At 40.1% G+C, this 18,823-nt stretch overlaps 1 protein-coding gene across 6 annotated transcripts in view; it reads right to left on the bottom strand.

Moving 5' to 3' along the window:
• Positions 1-13,365, bottom strand: part of HECTD1 (HECT domain E3 ubiquitin protein ligase 1) — a 96,093-nt gene extending 82,728 nt beyond the window's left edge. For 5 of the 6 annotated variants that reach the window (XM_037037535.1, XM_037037537.1, XM_037037538.1 and 2 more), the window contains exons 1-2: positions 13,143-13,365; positions 11,604-11,867 (exon numbers count right to left, since the gene is read on the bottom strand). In XM_037037535.1, the coding sequence (XP_036893430.1) occupies positions 11,604-11,743 (140 nt within the window). In that variant the 5' untranslated portion in view covers positions 11,744-11,867; positions 13,143-13,365. The remainder of the gene's footprint in view (positions 1-11,603; positions 11,868-13,142) is intronic. The other variant, XM_037037536.1, reaches the window with a different exon arrangement.
• Between the last annotated feature and the right edge of the window lie 5,458 nt (positions 13,366-18,823).

Below are 18,823 nucleotides of genomic sequence, written 5' to 3'. Positions count from 1 at the left end.
AAAACCAAATATCCTTCCAGAGGTGAATGGATAAACCATCTACGACACACAAATAAAATGGAATAGTGCTCAGCTATGAAAGGAAAGGAACAATTATACATACAGCAACACAAAAGACTCTCAAATGCAATATAGTATTAAAGAAGCCAGACTCAAAAGGCTGTATATATGATTCCATTAATACGACCTTCTGAAAAAGTTAAAAGTACAGCAACAGGACAGACCAGTGGATGCCAGGCACTGAGGCTGGGAGGAAGGTCTAACTTCAAAGAGATAGCTCTAGGGAATGTGTTAGGGTGATGGAACTGTTCTGAATTTCAACTCTGGCACAACAGTATCACATTTGTCAAACTCAAATTTCAGCATACATAACTAAAATAAATTTTAAAAATTAAGTATCATGTGTATGATAATCACAGCACACCGTAAATAGTGCTATACAACTACAGCCCTGATTGGTGTGACTCAGTGGGTTGCACTAATCCTACAAACCGAGGGGTTGCTGGTTGATTCCTGCTCAGGGCACAGGCCTGAGTGGGAGCATGTGAAAGTCAACCGAAGGCTTCTTCTCTGGCACACTGATGTTTCTCTCCCTCTCTTTCTTCCCCCCCTCCAAAAATAAACAAAGTTTTTTTAAGCATACATCTATGGCCTAAAATTTTATGTACATTGTAAAGAGTTATTCAAATTTTTTAACTTGCTAAATACCTTTTACATTAGATGTAGAATTTATTTTTCAATATTAAACCCAGTACTATAGTATAATACCAATTTATAGACCCAAAGACAGCCTATTAGGAAACTTGAAGATCACTCAGTCTACAAACAACTACTGTCAGACCAGCGCCAGTCAACCACACAAATGATATTAAGAAGAATCTTTAGATAAATCCAACTTTAAGCAATGTTTCCAAAATGATACCTACAATGACATCACATCCTTCCCTATTAGAAATAGGGATAAGCAACTTAAAACAAGAACAAAAAGTTTCACCAGGTTCCAAAGAGAAAGAATTTCCCTTGAGAATTTTAATAGTTTCTATACTTTAACTACTATATACTTTTTCCAGACTACATCACTGGGACATGGGCCAAGATTTCAGAACAATTTACAATATAAAGAACTTTAACTTTTTTAAATAAAGGAAGATTTCCAGTGGCAATATTTTGCTGAGTATAGTCTATAAATTTGGCACTTCATTAAAATCTAAAAATTTTAACTGAAAAAATTAATGAATTTGGCTTCTTAAAGATAATAAATAACATCTTTTAGATTATTCTATTATTGCCCCTCCTCTCAGCCTTGACACTCCCCATACTGCTTAATAAAAATAAATGACTCCTGGCATAGTAGTTGAAAACTATGGCCTTTCCTCACAAAGAAAAAGGAGTAAGTCAAATTCTATTATGTGGCCTTGCTTTCCTCCAAGTACACACACAAACTCAACAGCAATTCATTCAACAAATATTTACTAAATGCCGTTTTATGCCAAGTGCTGTGCTAGTTGTTAGGGCATGGAATACGAAGATGAATAAGTGCTGAGCTCTAAGGAACTCAAAGGTTTAATGACACAGCCAACGAGTATTCAAAGTATACATATATATGGATATAAATTAGAAGTGTTTTGTTTTTTACATTTTGAAGGTGACAGACACTTTGGTAAACTTAATGAAACCTCACTGAAGCTCATTATCTACTGGCTTACTACAGCCATGGCCAGATAGCTCAATTGGTTAGAGGATCATCCTGATACACCAAGATTGTGGGTTTGATCCCCGATCAGGACACATACCAGAATCAACCAATGAATGCATAAATAAGTAGAACAACAAATGAATAACTTTCTCTCTAAAAAACTAAATAAGTTTTTAAAAGCCCTGACAGAGAATGTTTCTCATCTTCCAGCACTTGTCTCTCCTGTCCACTGCAATGAAGCACACATCAAACACAGTTGTTGTCTATAGAAATTCACTTACTTAACTTTTCAGTATATGTATTTGATATAATGAACCTTCTCTAATCAGGTAAGGGTAGCTGTAGGGTTGATCAAAGAAGTATTTCAATACCCTATTACTCTGCCACTGGGTAGAAGAAAACAAGAATCAACATGGAAAAGGCAAGTACATTAATGCAAAAGGGTAGAGAAAATACATATTATGCTATCACTGTTTCTAACACAGAGAATACAACAACATTCTTTCTCCTGCATACTCTCCATCCATTTTCATGATTCNAGGTAAGGGTAGCTGTAGGGTTGATCAAAGAAGTATTTCAATACCCTATTACTCTGCCACTGGGTAGAAGAAAACAAGAATCAACATGGAAAAGGCAAGTACATTAATGCAAAAGGGTAGAGAAAATACATATTATGCTATCACTGTTTCTAACACAGAGAATACAACATTCTTTCTCCTGCATACTCTCCATCCATTTTCATGATTCCAGAAATACCTTCTGTAGGCATCTTAGGCACACTTGGAAAAGAGGCACTATAGAGAACTTCTTCAATCTGTTCAATATCTGGATATTAACTACTGTGGTATACCAGGCACCATGCTTAGCAATGGGAAAACAAAAGTAGGAGTAGTATGTGAGAATGCAGAAGGAAACTTTGAAAGTGTTTAAATTTTATCCTTTAGGTAAAGAGGCAAAAAGATTTCGTAGGCCCTGGCGTGGCAGCTCAGTTGGTTAGAGGGTCGTCCCAATACACCAAGGTTGTGGGTTCAATCCCCAGTCAGGGTGCATATAGGAATCACCCAATGAATGCATATAAATGGAACAACAAATCAATGTTTCTCTCTCTCTCTCAAATCAGTAAATAAAAATTTAAAATTAAAAAAAATTTATGAGAGTGGTACAATCAAATCAACATTTTAAGACTATAACTCTGGGTATAATTAGCTTACAGGCAGGGATATCTATTCTGAAGGTACTAGCACTACCTGAGCATAATCATTTCCCCACACAAAATTTTAGACATTATTCTTTTTAATCTCCCACTTCAGTGGAAAAATAGATGTTATCAGACAGAAATCCCTTCAACTTTTTTGTTGTTATGATTGATACTATTATACATGCACCCCACTTGTACCCTCTTCCCTTCAATTTTTTACCATCAAACCTAAAACATCTGCATCTGACCTCTCTACCTTCCCAGGTTTACAAGGAACACACTACCCAAAACTTATCTCTCCACCAGGGGAACAGAACTTTGCTACACAATGTGGGATTTTCTAGCCAGTAGTTTTGGCCTTATCTGGGAGCACATTAGGAACTCAGAATATCAGGCACCACACCAAACCAACTGAATCACCATTTGCAGCTTAACAAAATCCCCCAGGTGATGCACATTAACGTTTTAAAAAGCACTGCTCCTGACAAGAGTCAATTCTCTCCCATTACTCAAAATCCTTACACTGTGGGCGATCCATTCTCTCTCCTATCCCACACCCCCATCCAACCCAACTTCTCATGTTTCCCAGCACTCAATCTCCATGTCTTCACTTCCTACTTACTCCTCAACCCATTCAAATCTGCCCCTCATTACCACTTCACTTAAGCCCTCATTAAGATCAGTGACCTTGAGAATGTTGCTAAATCCAAAGGACACCTCTTAGTCTTCACCCTACTTGACCTCTCCCCATACTCAACACATTTGTCCTTTCTCTTCTTGAATTACTTTCTCTCCTGTGTTGACATGTAAACTAATGACACAAAAGCAATGGTGGATAAAGGTGTTGGTGCTTTAGCATGAGTCAAGTCAACAGTACTAAACTGTACATACAACTTAACAGTCTGTACTACCAAGCTCTGGCATGTAAATTTGAAAAAAAAAAAGTTTAAACAGAATAACCTTGATGGAGGAAAAAAAATCATTAATGTTACTAATCTCAAACCCTGAGTGTACCTTTTCAATATTCTACTTAAGAAAATGAGAAGTAAGCATAAAGCACTTCAGCAGACCAACGGTTGACGGCTGTGTCAAGAAAAAGTACTTATACAACCTAACTAGCCTTTTTTTTTTAATCAAAACCATTTTTACTTAAAAGAACTTCAGACAAACTGTGATTCAGATTTGGATATCAGGCAAACATTTTCTCAAAAATCAATGAAGTCTTCCATTTCAAGGGAAACAATTTGCTGCCATTGATAACATTCAAATGTTCAAGCAAAAATTACAATTTTGGAAACCTTGTGTTTGCCATCATGAGAGCGACAGCTCCAAATATTTAAAGATTCTGATGAAATCAGTAGTCATATTAGTAAATGTGTTTTTGATACTGTAGAGTGAGCCCTGGCTGGTGTAGCTCAGTGGATTGAGTACGGACCCATGAACCAAAAGATACTGTAGAATGACATGTCAATTTGAATATCCGTATAGCTCAGTAAACCAATATTTTTCACATGGCCAGTATATGATTTTACTAACTCAAACATGGTTTTAAAATCCATTCAATGCTGAAGACAGACCGATAGATTTTAATGTAACAATATGAAAAGTTCACTGATGTGACTTCAGAACCCACATTCTAACCCTTAAGAAACTATCATTCGCCTAGTTTTGGTATGGTATTGTATCAAAGGGGAATACCCTTTGATGTTAATGTGAAAAAATCCTTACATTTCTCCCTTTTCCTACTATGGATGATTTTTTTAATATATTTCAATCAAAACAGCATGATGCAACAGACTAAATGCAGAAGCAGATATGAGGATCCAGCCAAATCCAAACTCATGATCTCAGCCCCTCAAAACATGGTCCTCTTCCAGCTTTCTCTCCGCTGAATGGCATCATCACCTACTGTAACCTGAGTCATCCATGATACCTCCCTCTTTCTCACTCTCACATCCACTCATTTAACAAGTCTCATTTTATATCCTAAATGTGTCTCAAATCTACCCACTTCTTTCTCCTTCTATCACTACAATCTTCTCACTGGAGCATAACCTACCAAGTCTATAAACATTTGCTCTCAACTATTCTCCAGAAACCAACTAATGTTTTCAAAAAGGTTCATTACAATCCCTCTTTCACTTCACTTCAATGCCTTCCCATTGCTCCAAGACAAAACCAAAGCCTTTCCTTAGCATACACAAAGACTCCATCTGATCTTGACCCTAACTCAACTCTGCTCTCCAGCAACTTTTCCTCGTTCCAGTCACATTAGCCTTCTCCACATTCCTGAATTATGCCATGCTTAATCCCACCTCAAACTCTTCACACACTGCCTTCCCTTTGAACACCCTTCTACAAGACCTTTCCATACTTCATTTCATAAACTCTTATCCTTCACATCTGTAGGAAAAACCACTTACTAAAGAAAGCTATTCTAACTATCCTCACCCTTCCAGGTCATGTCCCTACTAAATGTTGTCACAGAACCCTAAACTGTCCTTCATGGCACTCATCACAATTTATAATCACAATTTTATCATTACTTAATATCTGCCTTATTAGACTACTGTGCACCATAAGGAAAGAGACTGTATCTGTTTTGGTCATCACCAAATCTCTAATCTGATATGAAATAAGACAATTAAAAAGGGTAAAAAAGCCTTGCCCTGTTGTATATTTATCCTTTACTGTAAATATACAACAGAAGGTTTTTATCACTGGACTCAACAGCTTTGGAACCCAGATTCAAGGTAGTCTTCCTTGGAATATCTCTCAAAGGATATACACTAGGAAAATGATTAATGGTAGTTGGTTCTAGAGAACTAATTAGCCAGCAGACAAGAAAGGGACTTACTTTTTCACTGTATAATCCTTTTGTGCTCTTATAATTAAGTAAAATCATTACTTCTTATTTTTAAAAGATTTTATTTATTTATCTTTAGAGGGGAAGGGAAGGAGAGAAGGAGAGAAATATCAATGTATGGTTGCCTCTCATGAGTCCCCTGCTGGGAACTGGCCTGCAACCCAGGCATGTGCCCTGACTCAGAATCGAACCGCGATCCTTTGGTTGGAAGGCCCACGCTCAATCCACTGAGAATTATTACTTCTTAAATACAGCAAGCCTTCTAGTACCTAAAAGGACTATACTTAATATTCCATTTTCTAGATCTTCTAAGGAGATCTTACATTCTTCCCAGAAGAAAAAACTTTAAATTTATATTATCTGAGTAGTAGCAGGATCCACAACTGCCTAGGATTTATCTACTTATGACAATATGTATGATCATCACCTATTTTACTGTGAATGGAAAAGTACTCATTTTCGCCCTGACCTGGTGGCTCAGTTGCTTGGAGTGTCGTCCCATACACCAGAATTTGTGGATTAAATTCCCGGTCAGGACACATACACCTGGGTTGCAGGTGTGATCCCTGTTTTGGGCACAAGCAGGGGGCAACCAATCAATGTTTCTCTCTTTCATCAATGAACATTTCTTTAGGTGAGAATTTTTTTTTAAAGTACTTATTTTCAACATTAAATTTAACTCAATGACATCAGAAACAAAAGCAAAAATAATGCCAAACCGGAATTTTACTTTCTAGAGCACTACCTTAGATTCAGGCATTAATTAGAAGCATCTTAGCTTCACAGAAAATGTATGTCTTAACTTCAAAAAGACTAGCAAGCCCTGACCAGGCAGCTCTGTTGTTTACAGCACCATCCCAACACGCCGATGTTGTGGGTTATATCCCCGGTCAGGGCCAATGGATGCATAAGTGAAACAACAAGCCGATGTTTTCGCGCGCGCTCGCTCGCTCTCTCTCTCTCTCTCTCAAATCAATTTTTAAAAAAAGACTAGGAAAACTAATACAAAAAAATGGAGAGCCATGTACAGTACTAAGTTAAAGGGAAAGAAACACAATTAACTATTATGTGAAAAGCCCTGTGCTAGGGATTTCACAAGTATTATTCCATTGACTCTTCACAAAAACTTGTGCCCACAAAAACCTGTGCCCATGTCTACCCCATTAAGAAATTTCTACCATACCATTTGCCTTTCCTGACTAAACAGACATAAAACTATTAATACAAGCTAATCAGGCAAAAATCATATCTGAACACACTGACTAGGTAACTTTTGTTTTACTTGACATAACTAAGGACAATTTGCTTCTATCTTAGGAAATCGAGTTTGTATGGGAGATTTTCACCTATATTCAAAATAAACACATCATCTAGTTTTTCGCCTGACTTATTTGCTTTTTTCCCCCAATTTTTTTATTTAATTATTTTTCAAGTACACTTTTCTGTCTATTACTCCCATGGCCTGACTTATTTGTTGAATGTTTCAAAGAATTTAAAAAGAGTCTTACAAAATCAATCATAGTTTCATAGAATAAAGTCCCAAAACATAGTTCTAAATTAGGCATTTAATAATGACAACTTTGAATAGTCCACTTTTCTTGAAACACTTTTCACATATATTCTTTCCTTTACTTCTCATAGGGGGTCTACCAAAAATAAGATTACTGCCATTTCAGAGATAGAAAGTAAGGCCCTGAGAAGCTAAATTACATTAAGTGTCCAAAAATCTGAACTCGGGTCTGATGCCACAGCCCCTTCTTTCCATCACACCAACCTACCACTCTGGTTTAAAGGAATCCCAAGACAATTTTCCTTATGAAGATAAGCACATATGGCTGTAGAACAAAGAAAGAAAACTAAAGCATAAAAAAAGTCAAAAATTTAATCAAATGTCTAATTTTTGATAGACAAATTATTGATATGCTACACAAAACAGAGCTGAACATTCCAATTTGAAATACTCTTGTATCTTAGTAAATAAAAAATATAAATCTCATCTAACTTTAATATCTCCTTTTTTAAAATTACATCACACCAACTTCCGGCCAAGACGGAGGCGTAGGTAGAAACACTGTGCCTCCTCGCACAACCAAGTTTAAAGACAACAAAGTTTTAGTAACAAAAACACAGCCAAAACACAGAAAACTGAACTGTATGGAAGTCCAACAACAACAAACCATTCAGCCAGACTGGTTAGAGGGGCAGAGCCAACAGCTGGCGGAGTGGGGTCGGCCAGGAAAGATTGGCCCAATGGACCCAGGAGAGCAGGCAGCAGTTGGCATATCCCAGACGTGGGGTGGCAACAGGTGGACCCAATAAAGGCACAAGGCTCACACATTCGCATGCAGATAAACCAAGCCAAGGAGAGAGCAGTGAGACAGACTGCTCAGGCTAGGGCCCCAGCGATGGGAATTAGGGCCTGAAAGCACCAATTGGAACAACTTCAGGGTCAAGGTGCCAGGAGAGGCTCCCAGGCTCACAGAGAGTTTGTTGGAGACCCACAGGGTCCTGGAGGGTGCACAGGCCCACACACCCGGGAGCCAGCACCAGGGGAGCCAGGTTTGCTTGCAGGAAGCAGCAGAAAGGACCAAAATGGGAGGGAGGGAGGGAGAGAGGGAGGGGGAGAGAGAGAGAGAGGGGGAGAGAGAGAAAGAGAGGGTGGAAAAAACACCATTGCCCCTCTCTGACCCCGCCCCCACATACAGCATCACAACCCAGAGACTGGGTCACCCCACTCTCGTGAGCACCTAAGGCTTCACCTCTCATACATAACAGGCATGAACAGACCAAAACATTATGGCTCAAGAATAGCTCAAAGCCCCAGAGCCAATAATTCCTAAGCGACCAAGAGATAGCCAACCTTTCAGATGCACAGTTCAAAATACTGGTGATCGGGATGCTCACAGAATTGGTTGATTTTAGTCACAAATTAGAGGAACAAATGAAGGCTAAACTAAGTGAAATGAAGGGAAATGTACAGGAAACCAAAAGTGATGGAAAGAAAACTGGGACTCAAATCAAGAGAGTGGACCAGAAGAAAGAAAAAATGACCAAACAGAAAAGAATGAAGAAACAAGAATTCAAAAAAATGAGAGGCTTAGGAACCTTCAGGACATCTTGAAACACTCCAACAACTGAATTATAGGGGTACCAGAAGGGGAAGAGGAAAAGCAACAAGTGGAAAGCTTACTTGGACAAATAATAAAGGAGAACTTCCCCAGTCTGGCAAAGGAAATAGACTTCCAGGAAATCCAGGAAGCTCAGAGAGTCCCAAAGAAGTTGGACCCAAGAAGGAACACACCAAGGCACATCATAATTACATTAGCCAAGATTAAAATGAAGGAGAGAATCCTAGAAGCAGCAAGAGATAAGGGGACAGTCACCTACAAAGGAGTACCCATCAGACTGTCAGCGGATTTCTCAGAAGAGACCTTACAGGCAAGAAGGGGCTAGAAAGAAGTATTCCAAGTCATGAAATCCAAAGACCTACATCCAAGATTGCTTTATGCAGCAAAGTTTTCATTTAGAATGGAAGGACAGATAAAGTGCTTTTCAGATAAGGTCAAATTCAAGGAGTTCATCATCACCAAGCCCTTATTATATGAAATGTTAAAGGGACTTATCTAAGAAAAAGAAGATAAAAAATATGAACAGTGAAAGGACAGCAAACTCACAGTTATTAACAACCACACCTAAAACAAAAGCAAACTAAGAGGACAGCTAGATCTGGAGCAGAACCACAGAAATGGAGATCACATGGAGGGTTAGCAACAGGGGAATGGGAGGAGGAGAACAGGGGAGAAGATACAGAGAATAAGTAGCATAGATGGTAGGTAGAAAATAGACAGGGGGAAAACAAGAATAGTATGAGAAATGTAGAATCTAAAGAACTTGTGACACCTGGACATAAACTAAAGGGGGGAATGGGGGAGGGGTGTGCAGGGGGGAGAGGAATGAAGGGGGGAATAGGACAACTATAGTGGCATAATCAATAAAATGCATTTTAAAAAAATTTACATCACATCAGCCCTGGCTCAATGTACTGAGCGCCAGCCTGCAGTCACAGGTTTGATTCCCAGACCAGGCACATGCCTGGGTTGCAGGCAGGGTCCCTGATGAAAAGGCATCCAGAGGTGGCCACGTACTGATTTTTCTCTCCCATCCTTTCTCTCTACTTTCACCTCTCTCTAAAAATAAGTAAATAAAATCTTTTTTCTTTAAATTACATCAGCCCTGGCTGGTGTAGATCAGTGGATTGAGCGTGGGCCTGTGAACCTCACGATCTTGGTTCGATTCCCAGTCAGGGCACATGCCTGGGTTGCAGGCCAGTTCCCAGCAGGGGACTCATGAGAGGCAACCATACATTGATATTTCTCTCCTTCCTTCCTTCCCTTCCCCTCTAAAGATAAATAAATAATAATAAATAAAATAGTTTTAAAAAAATTACATCACATCAAATATGAATAAACCCTACAAGGGAAAATGCAAAGAATAATAATATTAGAATGGTAGGTAAAGATGAGTTTTACATTTTAAAAACTTCCTTTAAAATTTTTAATACAGTAACACTTTTATTTAATACCATTACAAATACCTCTACTATATTTTAGTACTTAACAGGAGATATGAAATGACAACTGATTTTACTGGCAAACTGACTTTTTAAAATACCAAAAGTAATTTTCAAGTTAATGAAGACCCTCTCTAATGAAATTCATGACTACTCAAAAATCTATGTCAATTCTCTACGAATCCTGCTAAAACAAGTGTCAAGAGAGGTGCTAAATCATAATATACTCAAATTTTGTTACTACAAAAGCTAGTTGGAATTTTTGGGCCACTAACAGACTGTGATTCAGAAATTTTCTATGTAAGGATTTTCACTCTTTTAATGAGTCTTACGACTAAGAGCTATTATTTATTTATTTATTTATTCATCTTCAGTAATTACTCATTCAAAAATGAAGACAATTAAAACTATTTTATCGATTTCGTGAGTAATATAGCCTTTATTTCCACCTCAAAGAAATTAAGATTATACCAAACCTTATGTCAACATCTCAAACATTATACTACCTTAAAATGGTATTGAAACATATCTGAGTTTTCAATTACTTATTATTGGAATTCAAAATTGTAAATAGCATATAAAATAAACATTAAGAAACAAGGGTGTTCAGCATTCAGAAGAATGGTTACTAGGCAAGTATCACATTAAGTGGAAAAACCTGGCATTAATGGCTAATCTAGTACTGAATTCTCTTTTACATTTTTTGCACAAATTCTACATTTTAAACTCTGAATAAAATTGTTTAACCTCTTCAAACTTCAAAATCTGTTTCTACTATTCCAGAAAGTATGCCATATGGGTAGCATACAATTCACACACTCCAATGTGAAATTTACAAGTTGACTTCCTATGCAAAAGTAGAGTATTATGACTTCAGTACCTATGAAAAAATGAGCAGTTATAAATGTTCATTATCATGTATATGTTCGCATCAATTTCAAGTCAACTTCTTGGTACAGATATAGCTACACTTGAAGATAAGTATCTATTTTCCCAGTTTGTAACATATTTTGAAAATGAATTAACAAGCTATGTGTTAAAATTGTATTCCTACTAATTCCTGTTCATTCAGCAAACACATACTTGCATCATCACAATTATCATTACTTGACTTCGCAGCAAAGTGTAAGGCAAAACTGGAGAAAAGTTTTAAAAGATAGTTTTAAAAGCTCTAAAGAAAATTCTTCACAAACTGAAGTCAGCAAATGGTTGAAAACAGATGTCCTATAGCAATCCCAAAGGAAGATGATGAAGTGGTAAGTGGTGTACTTACGTTTCAAAACAACGATCCACGTTGTCAGACATCAAAAGCAGCATGCATAGCTGTTCGAGGGCTATTAGTTGCATGTCCCTTTCATCTCCCTGTCCCATCTGTAGCCATTCCAGCAATGTATCTGGATCCACATCTGCCATGTTTTTTTCAAAAGTCTCTTTGCTTAAAAAAGTAAAGGGGAAAAATTCCTTTAAATGTCCAGGACTGATCAACTTGGGTGTAAAATTTTTTCAGAGGCTGCAAACCAATTTTCGTGGTGTCCTCCTACGAATTAGAAAAGACTCATAAGTATATTTCTGGGTATAATGCTTAATGCAGTTTTTCAACGGTCCTTATTCCTCAGGTTTAATGTTCACATATCATACTAAATAAAAACCAGTTTTTCGCAGGAGTATAAGCTGATTAGGTTGCTGCTTAACTGGAAACCGGAGCTCTTTGTCAAAGACAGTGAAACACCTTCGGGTCCCACTACAGCTATCACTAACGTCTGTGCCAAAAAGCAAAGAACACCTTACTAAAGGTTCTTTTTTTTTTTTCCAGCAAACTTCTTCCCCCTCCTCCACCCAACACTGATCCTCAGATAAGGGTTAGATTCAGACTCTAAGCATTTTGATCCAATCCCCTCCAAATTAGGTTTCTGCTTTAAAAGTACCTCTAAATTTACAAATTTTGTTGACTTCTCAATTTACTCTTATTTTTAAGATGTTTAAATACAAACGATAATTAGATACAAGATCTGTCTACGAATAAAGACTTGGTAAGGAATGTTGATAATCTTGTAAACTGTTCTCAAGAGTTTAAAAAGAAATGCCAAAAGCAATGGCCTAAAACGCCACGGATCAGAATCCAGAATATAGGCCAATCTAAAGGCCCTCTTTCCCCATCCCCACAGAATGAAGCAGTTGGTTAAAGATACACACAACTAAGAACCAGCTCCAACAGGCAAGTCATTACCAAAGCTTGTAGGCGCCCTGATGGGAAAAAGCTCTGGGTCCCACGAACCTAGCTGCAGGTGTGTGAATCCAGAGGCGGGCCCGGTGAGCACGCAACGGCGGAAACCAGCAGGAATGGCCCAACACTTGGGCCCTGCAGAGCCCCGAGCCGGGAGGCGAAAGCACCGGCTTCAGTTTCCAGGCACCAAACCTCGGTAAGTTAGCTATGGGTGACCAGAGGGAGGGAGGGAAGTCCTGGAGGAGAAGCAGCAAGCCTCCGTGCCCGAGAGGAGGCCGCCGGACTGGACGGCGGGTCTCCAGGGAACAGCGCCCGGAACTCTCCAGGCTCGGCGGATCGTTCCTGGCTTAGCCTCCTTCTGAAGGGCAAGGGTGGGGAGGCCGCCTTGGGCTCTAGGTCGGGCAGCTCGGCCCCGCCGCCGGAGGAAAACAAAGGGGCTGAGCGGGTGAGTCGGCAGCATCCCCGCCGATCTCACCCGAGGCTGGAGTCTCGCTCCCGGCCCGTTGCCGGGCATCCAGACCTCGGCCCCCAGGCCTGGCCTTTCCGACCGCCCAAAGCGCTCCCACCTCTCCGTCCCTCAGTTCTTACCCGGTCTCGTCTTCCCAAACCGCTCCAGCCCAGCTCCAAGCAGGCCGCGGGCAGAGCCAGGCCGGCCGCGGCCCTCAAGTTCCTAGGAAGCCACAGGCCGCGCAGGTCGAGCCCGGCAGGCGACACAGGAAAAGACGCGCTTCGCCCCTCCCCTTCCTCCGCGGGGTCCTGGTGGCAGAGAAGCGAAAGGTTCCCTCGACCGGCGAAAGCCAGCACACTTGCCGTCCGGGGCACGCGGCTCCTCAGGCCCCGCAACTCAGAGGCCCGCTCGGTGCTACCGGCGGCGGTGGGGGGAGGCCGCGTCCATCGCGATCCCGGGCGGGGAAGGGAGGAGGGTCGGGGGAGAGCTGGGCGGAGAGGCCGAGGAGGGCAGGCGAGCTCGGCAGGGGCGGAGCAAATGGGCTCTATTGGCAGACACCCGGCTGTCCGCCACGTGGGGCGCTGCGGAGACTCGTAGGCGAGCCGCGCCGGGGCGCCAACCGGCCGGAGGCGTCGCTGCCCGGCCAGGGCGTTCAGGCCTCCCGGGGCTCCGACTCCCTCGGCCCTGTCTGCAGTCGCTTTTCTATCTTACGTCCTGACGCCTTACGCTTTGCTGTCACTGCGAGCGCGCTGCCAACACCTCGCAAGCTGGTGCACGCAAGCCCAGCTGATACACATTTAGCGTACGCCTGCTGGGGTTTCCATGCTGCTCATCAAAGCTGAAGCCCAACCTGTCTTTGTCGAGTCTCCCACCCCGGCGACTCGGACTCACCCTCGAGACTCGCCTCCTCCCCGCTGGTCGCTCCTTCTCGTGCACGGAAGTGCGTCGCGGGAGGAAAAGCGTCTCTCTTCGGACCCTGGAGACAAGCCACCCGTCAGAACAACCAGAAAGAAAATCTTGCAGGACAACCCTGGAAAGTAAATACGAGTATTATGTCTATTATACAGATGTGAGAATTGAGGCCCAATGGCGTTCCAGTAAGCAGTAGCACCAAAAGTGTGCTTTTGAGTCTTTCCTGCGGGTGGTGGTCTCAAGTATGTCTGTGGTTATTCCCTTAAAGGTTTTCTTTCACATATATTGAAAATGAAATATTCTTGCTTATAGGACGTACTTGCAAGTATTTAGGATGTAATTAATTGGAAATGTGAATATTGCTTTTTCTTTAAGTCAAGGAATGAATCCCTTGGTTTGTGAGATAAACCTATGCCCCAGACACTCCCACTGTACGTTTTAATCTCTTAAACAAAAGTGAATATTACAGGATTGTATTTGAGACGTGTTTCACTAAGAAATCAGAGAAGCTGCTTCACAAAGTTGAAGAACCAGCATTTTGGAAATCACAAATTTTTATTTCAGGTATGTTTAGACACATATCCCCCTGTCTCAGATAATGGTCCCTAGGTCTCCTGTTAACAAATCAAGAGAAAAGGGTAGTGGATTCCACTAACTTGTCGCAACTTCATGACATTAGAATTAATTTTTTGGAGCTATGAGTGTGACTTGGAGCTGCCAGGAAAATCTTGAAGAAGGAAGTGGCACTCTTTCTGGACCTTGAAGATGGGGTAGAAAGTGGACACAGCAAGGGAAGGAAAAGCTTACAAGCAAAGCTTGATATGTTCTGAGATAAATTAAAGAGGACCTGTGCTTCATGCAAAGAACTCAGAGAAAAGGAGAGAGGGTCAGGGCCAAAAAGTATGCAGGGCCTTGAATGTGGGGACAGGCAAAATATAAGCTGAGGTAACAAGTTCTGATCTAGAACATTGACTGGAAAAATTAGTCTTAGAAAGATTGATTTATAGGGCAAGTGTGTCCAGAATAGCTAAAAGGAGCTACCTACAAGGAGATTAGCTGGAAGGTTGCTGAAATCCTCCAGCAGTGCAGAAAGGAAGGGCCTAGGTATTGGCAATAAGAATGGAGAGGAGTGCTCGCTTCAGCAGCACATATACTAAAAACAATAAACTAAAATTGGAACTCTTGCAGTAAAGATTACCATGCCCCTGCGCACCAGTGATACACAAATTCATAAAGTGTTCCATAAAAAATGAAAACAAAAAGAATGGAGAAGAAATAAATCTTAAAAATACTTTAACAAGTATATTGGAATTCAAATGATTAACTTCAATTTATTTTTTAACCTATAGGGAGAAGCTAGCAAAATGATGATACTCTTAACAGAAAATAGAACAGAAAGAGACTACTCTTCACTGACTTTTTAAGGTATATTTTCCTTTGCCCCCTCAACATCACCATCCCTCCTTACTGTCAGCATGGGCGGGGTAGAACAAAATGGCAGCTGAGCTACAACCCGGAAAAGAAGGCTGACGTCAAACCAGAGAGCTGGAAGGGCAGGCTTTGCCAAAAGGAATATCCGCATAGCAACCTGAGCCCAAAGAAAGCCGCCAATGATATATTGCCGCTTTGTTCAAAGGGGACCAATTCCCAGCTCCAACAAACAGAGCCAATCAGAATAAAACCCCGCCACATTCCCTACTTGGGCGCCACTTCCCCGGCCCCACTCTGTGGACCAGAGAACCTCACCTGGTTGCGCAAACCCCAATAAAGCTGTATACTTCCTGACTTTGTGGCCGATTGGCATTTCTTCCTTGGCGGAGCCTGAGAAAACCTTTCACTTACCACCAAAATTAATTACCGTAATATGCTTCAAAGAAATCTTTTTTTTTTTTAAATGGTGTGGCCCTGATTGGTGTGGCTCAGTGGATTGAGTGAGCCAATTGGATTCCCCAGACAGAGCACATGCCTGGATTTCCAGCCAGGTCTGTGGTTGGCAGGTGTGGGAGAAACAATGGATCTTGATGTCTCTTTCAAGTCTCTCTCACACTTTGATGTTCTCTCTCCCTCTCTTTTGGCCTCCCTTTCCCTCTCTCTAAAAATAAATAAATAAAAATCTAAGGACACTTATTTTTTTAAGTGTTGTGCCTTTAATTGTGCTTTGATTATTATAACATTTTAAATTCAAATATGAGATCTCAGAACAAGAGTATTAAAAGACAGGAACAAAGCCCTGGCTAGTGTAGCTCAGTAGATTGAGCCCGGGCCTGCGAACCACACGATCGCGTTTCAATTTGCAGTCAGGGGGCATGGCTGGGTTGCAGGCCAATTCCCAGCAGGGGACCCACGAGAGGCAACCATACATTGATATTTCTCTCCTTCCCTTCCCCTCTAAAGATAAATAAATAAAATCTAAAAAAAAAAAGACAGGAACAAAATCACCCTGACCACTGTGGCTCAGCTGTTTGGAACATTGTCTATAATTGGCAGATTCAGTTCCCCATCAATGTGCATAGCAGAGGCAACCGATTCTCACATCAATGTCTCTCTCTCTCTCTCTCTCTCCCCTTCCCCTCCCCTCCCTTCCCTTCCCTTCTCTTCTCTTCTCTTCTCTTCTCTTATCTTATCTTATCTTATCTCTAAGCATGTACTCTGGTGAGAATTAAAAATAATAAAAAATAAAATTAAAAATATTTGAAGAATCAACCAATGAATGCATAAATAACTAACAAACTGATGTTTGTGTCTCTTCCTCTTTCTCTCTGCAATCAATAAATTACATATGTAACTCTGTAGTTTTGATAGGGGAATCCAAGAGTTAAACGTATTAGCTCCAATCATAGTTGATAGGCTTAAATGAGTAATGCATATGGAAAGCTGTTATTCCAGGAAGTGGAATGTTTGACTCCATGAAGGATAAAAGCATCATTAACTTGGGCTAAGTGAACTTCTGTGAATGGGTTGTTCAAGACATCTACCTAACTGCAGGATATTAACTCTTTGTACATAAAAAAACATATTAAAAACTGTAGTTTTCAGTATACAAGTCTATGCTTCTTTCGTTAAATCATGGAGACATTTTCATGTGTACTGGAGAAGAATGTGGGTTCTGCTTTTGTTAGGTGACTGTGTTAGGTCTAGTTGCTTTAAAGTATTGCTCAAATCTTCTGTTTCCTTGTTGAACATCTGTCTGATTGTTTTAGCTATCATTGAAAGTAGAGTATTGAGGCCTCTAACTATTATTATTCAATTGTCTGTTCTTCCTTGCAATTTTATTAGTTTGTACTTTATGTATTTTGGGGCTCTGTTGTTAGGTATGTTTATAGTAATTATGTCTCCCTGACAGATTGACCCTTTAATCTTTATAATATATCATTTTTTGGCTCTAGAAACAATTTTTGTCTTAAAAATCTAATTTAGCCCTGGCTGGTATAGCTCAGGGGATTGAGCGTGGGCCTGTGAATCAAACAATCATGGTTCGATTCCCAGTCAGGGCACATGCTTGGGTTGCAGGCCAGTTCCCAGCAGGGGATGCATAAGAGGCAACCATACATTGATATTTCTCTCCTTCTCTCCTTCCCTTCCCCTCTAAAGATAAATGAGTAAAATATTTTTAAAAATCTATTTTGTCTAATATTAGCATAATTACTCCAGCTTTCTTTCAGGTACTTTGTTATATGTATTCCCTTTTTTTTCAGTTTGTCATTTGTAGGTGGCATATAGTTGGATCACTTTCGTTCACCCATTCTATAAATTTTTTTTAAGATTTTATTTATTTATTTTTAGAGAGAGAGGAAGGGAGGGGGAAAGAGAGGCAGAGAAACATCAATGTGTGGTTGCCTCTCACAGGCCCTGCACTGGGAACCTGGCCTGCAACCCAGGCATGTGCCCTGAGTGGGAATCGAACCAAAGACCCTTTGGTTCGCAGGCTTGCACTCAATCCACTGAGCCATACCAGCCAGGGCCCATTCTATAAATTTTTGACTTTTGATTGGAGTGTTTAGTCAATTTACTAATTGATAATAGTCAATTATTGATAATTTTTTTAACCAGCCACTTTTCTATTTGTTTTCTATGTGTCTTATGTCTGTTTTGTTCTTCTAATTCTACATTACTTTTTTCTTTTGTGTTAAATGGTTATTTTTCTGTTATATCCTTTTAAGTTCTTTGTCATTTCTTTTTCTATATATTTTTTCAGATTTTATTTATTTATTTATTTATTTTTAGGGAGGGGAAAGGAGGGAGAAAGAGGAAGAGAAACATGCCCAAGAAAAACATCAATTCGTTGCCTCTCACACATCCCCAAATGGGGACCTGGCCTGGGAATTAAACCTGCAACATTCTAGTTTACAAGCCGGCACTCAATCTACTGAGCCACCCCAGCCAGCGCTCTTTTTCTGTATGTTCTTGAGTTTTTACTGCTTGTCCTGGGGATTACAATTGATGTCATAACTTTTAAAAAATAAAATTAGTTGTATACAAAAGTTTTACTTCAGTGAAGCTCTATTTTCTCCCCTCTCTTTGTGCTATTATTGGCACATAAACCAAATCTTGATACACCGTATATCCTCAACTCCGTTTTATAATCAGTGCTTTATGCAGTTGTCTCTTAAGTCAGACACAGGAATAAAAGAGTTGTGAGCAAAAAGACATATTATCTCATCTATGTATACTTTTAGCAGTGCTCTTTACCTCATATTGCCTTATTTTAGGCTATTACTAAAACTTTTCAAAATACTCAGTTTACATCTACTGTTTCCCTTATATTTCTCCCCCTTTCAATATTTTTTGCATTGTAATTATCTAAAGTAATGTCATTTAGTGGAAAGACTGAGTTTGTAATCAAAAGTCCCAGCATCTACTAATGCCTTTCAGTTCATTGACTGATTTTATAATCTGGATTAAGCTGTTC

Source organism: Sturnira hondurensis, unplaced genomic scaffold, assembly GCF_014824575.4.
Source record: "Sturnira hondurensis isolate 20B ecotype Veracruz unplaced genomic scaffold, ASM1482457v3 Scaffold0023357, whole genome shotgun sequence".
In the NCBI taxonomy this organism is placed as follows: domain Eukaryota; kingdom Metazoa; phylum Chordata; class Mammalia; order Chiroptera; family Phyllostomidae; genus Sturnira; species Sturnira hondurensis.
The sequence above is the reverse complement of the archived record's forward strand: the minus strand, read 5'-3'. Positions and strand labels throughout refer to the sequence as shown.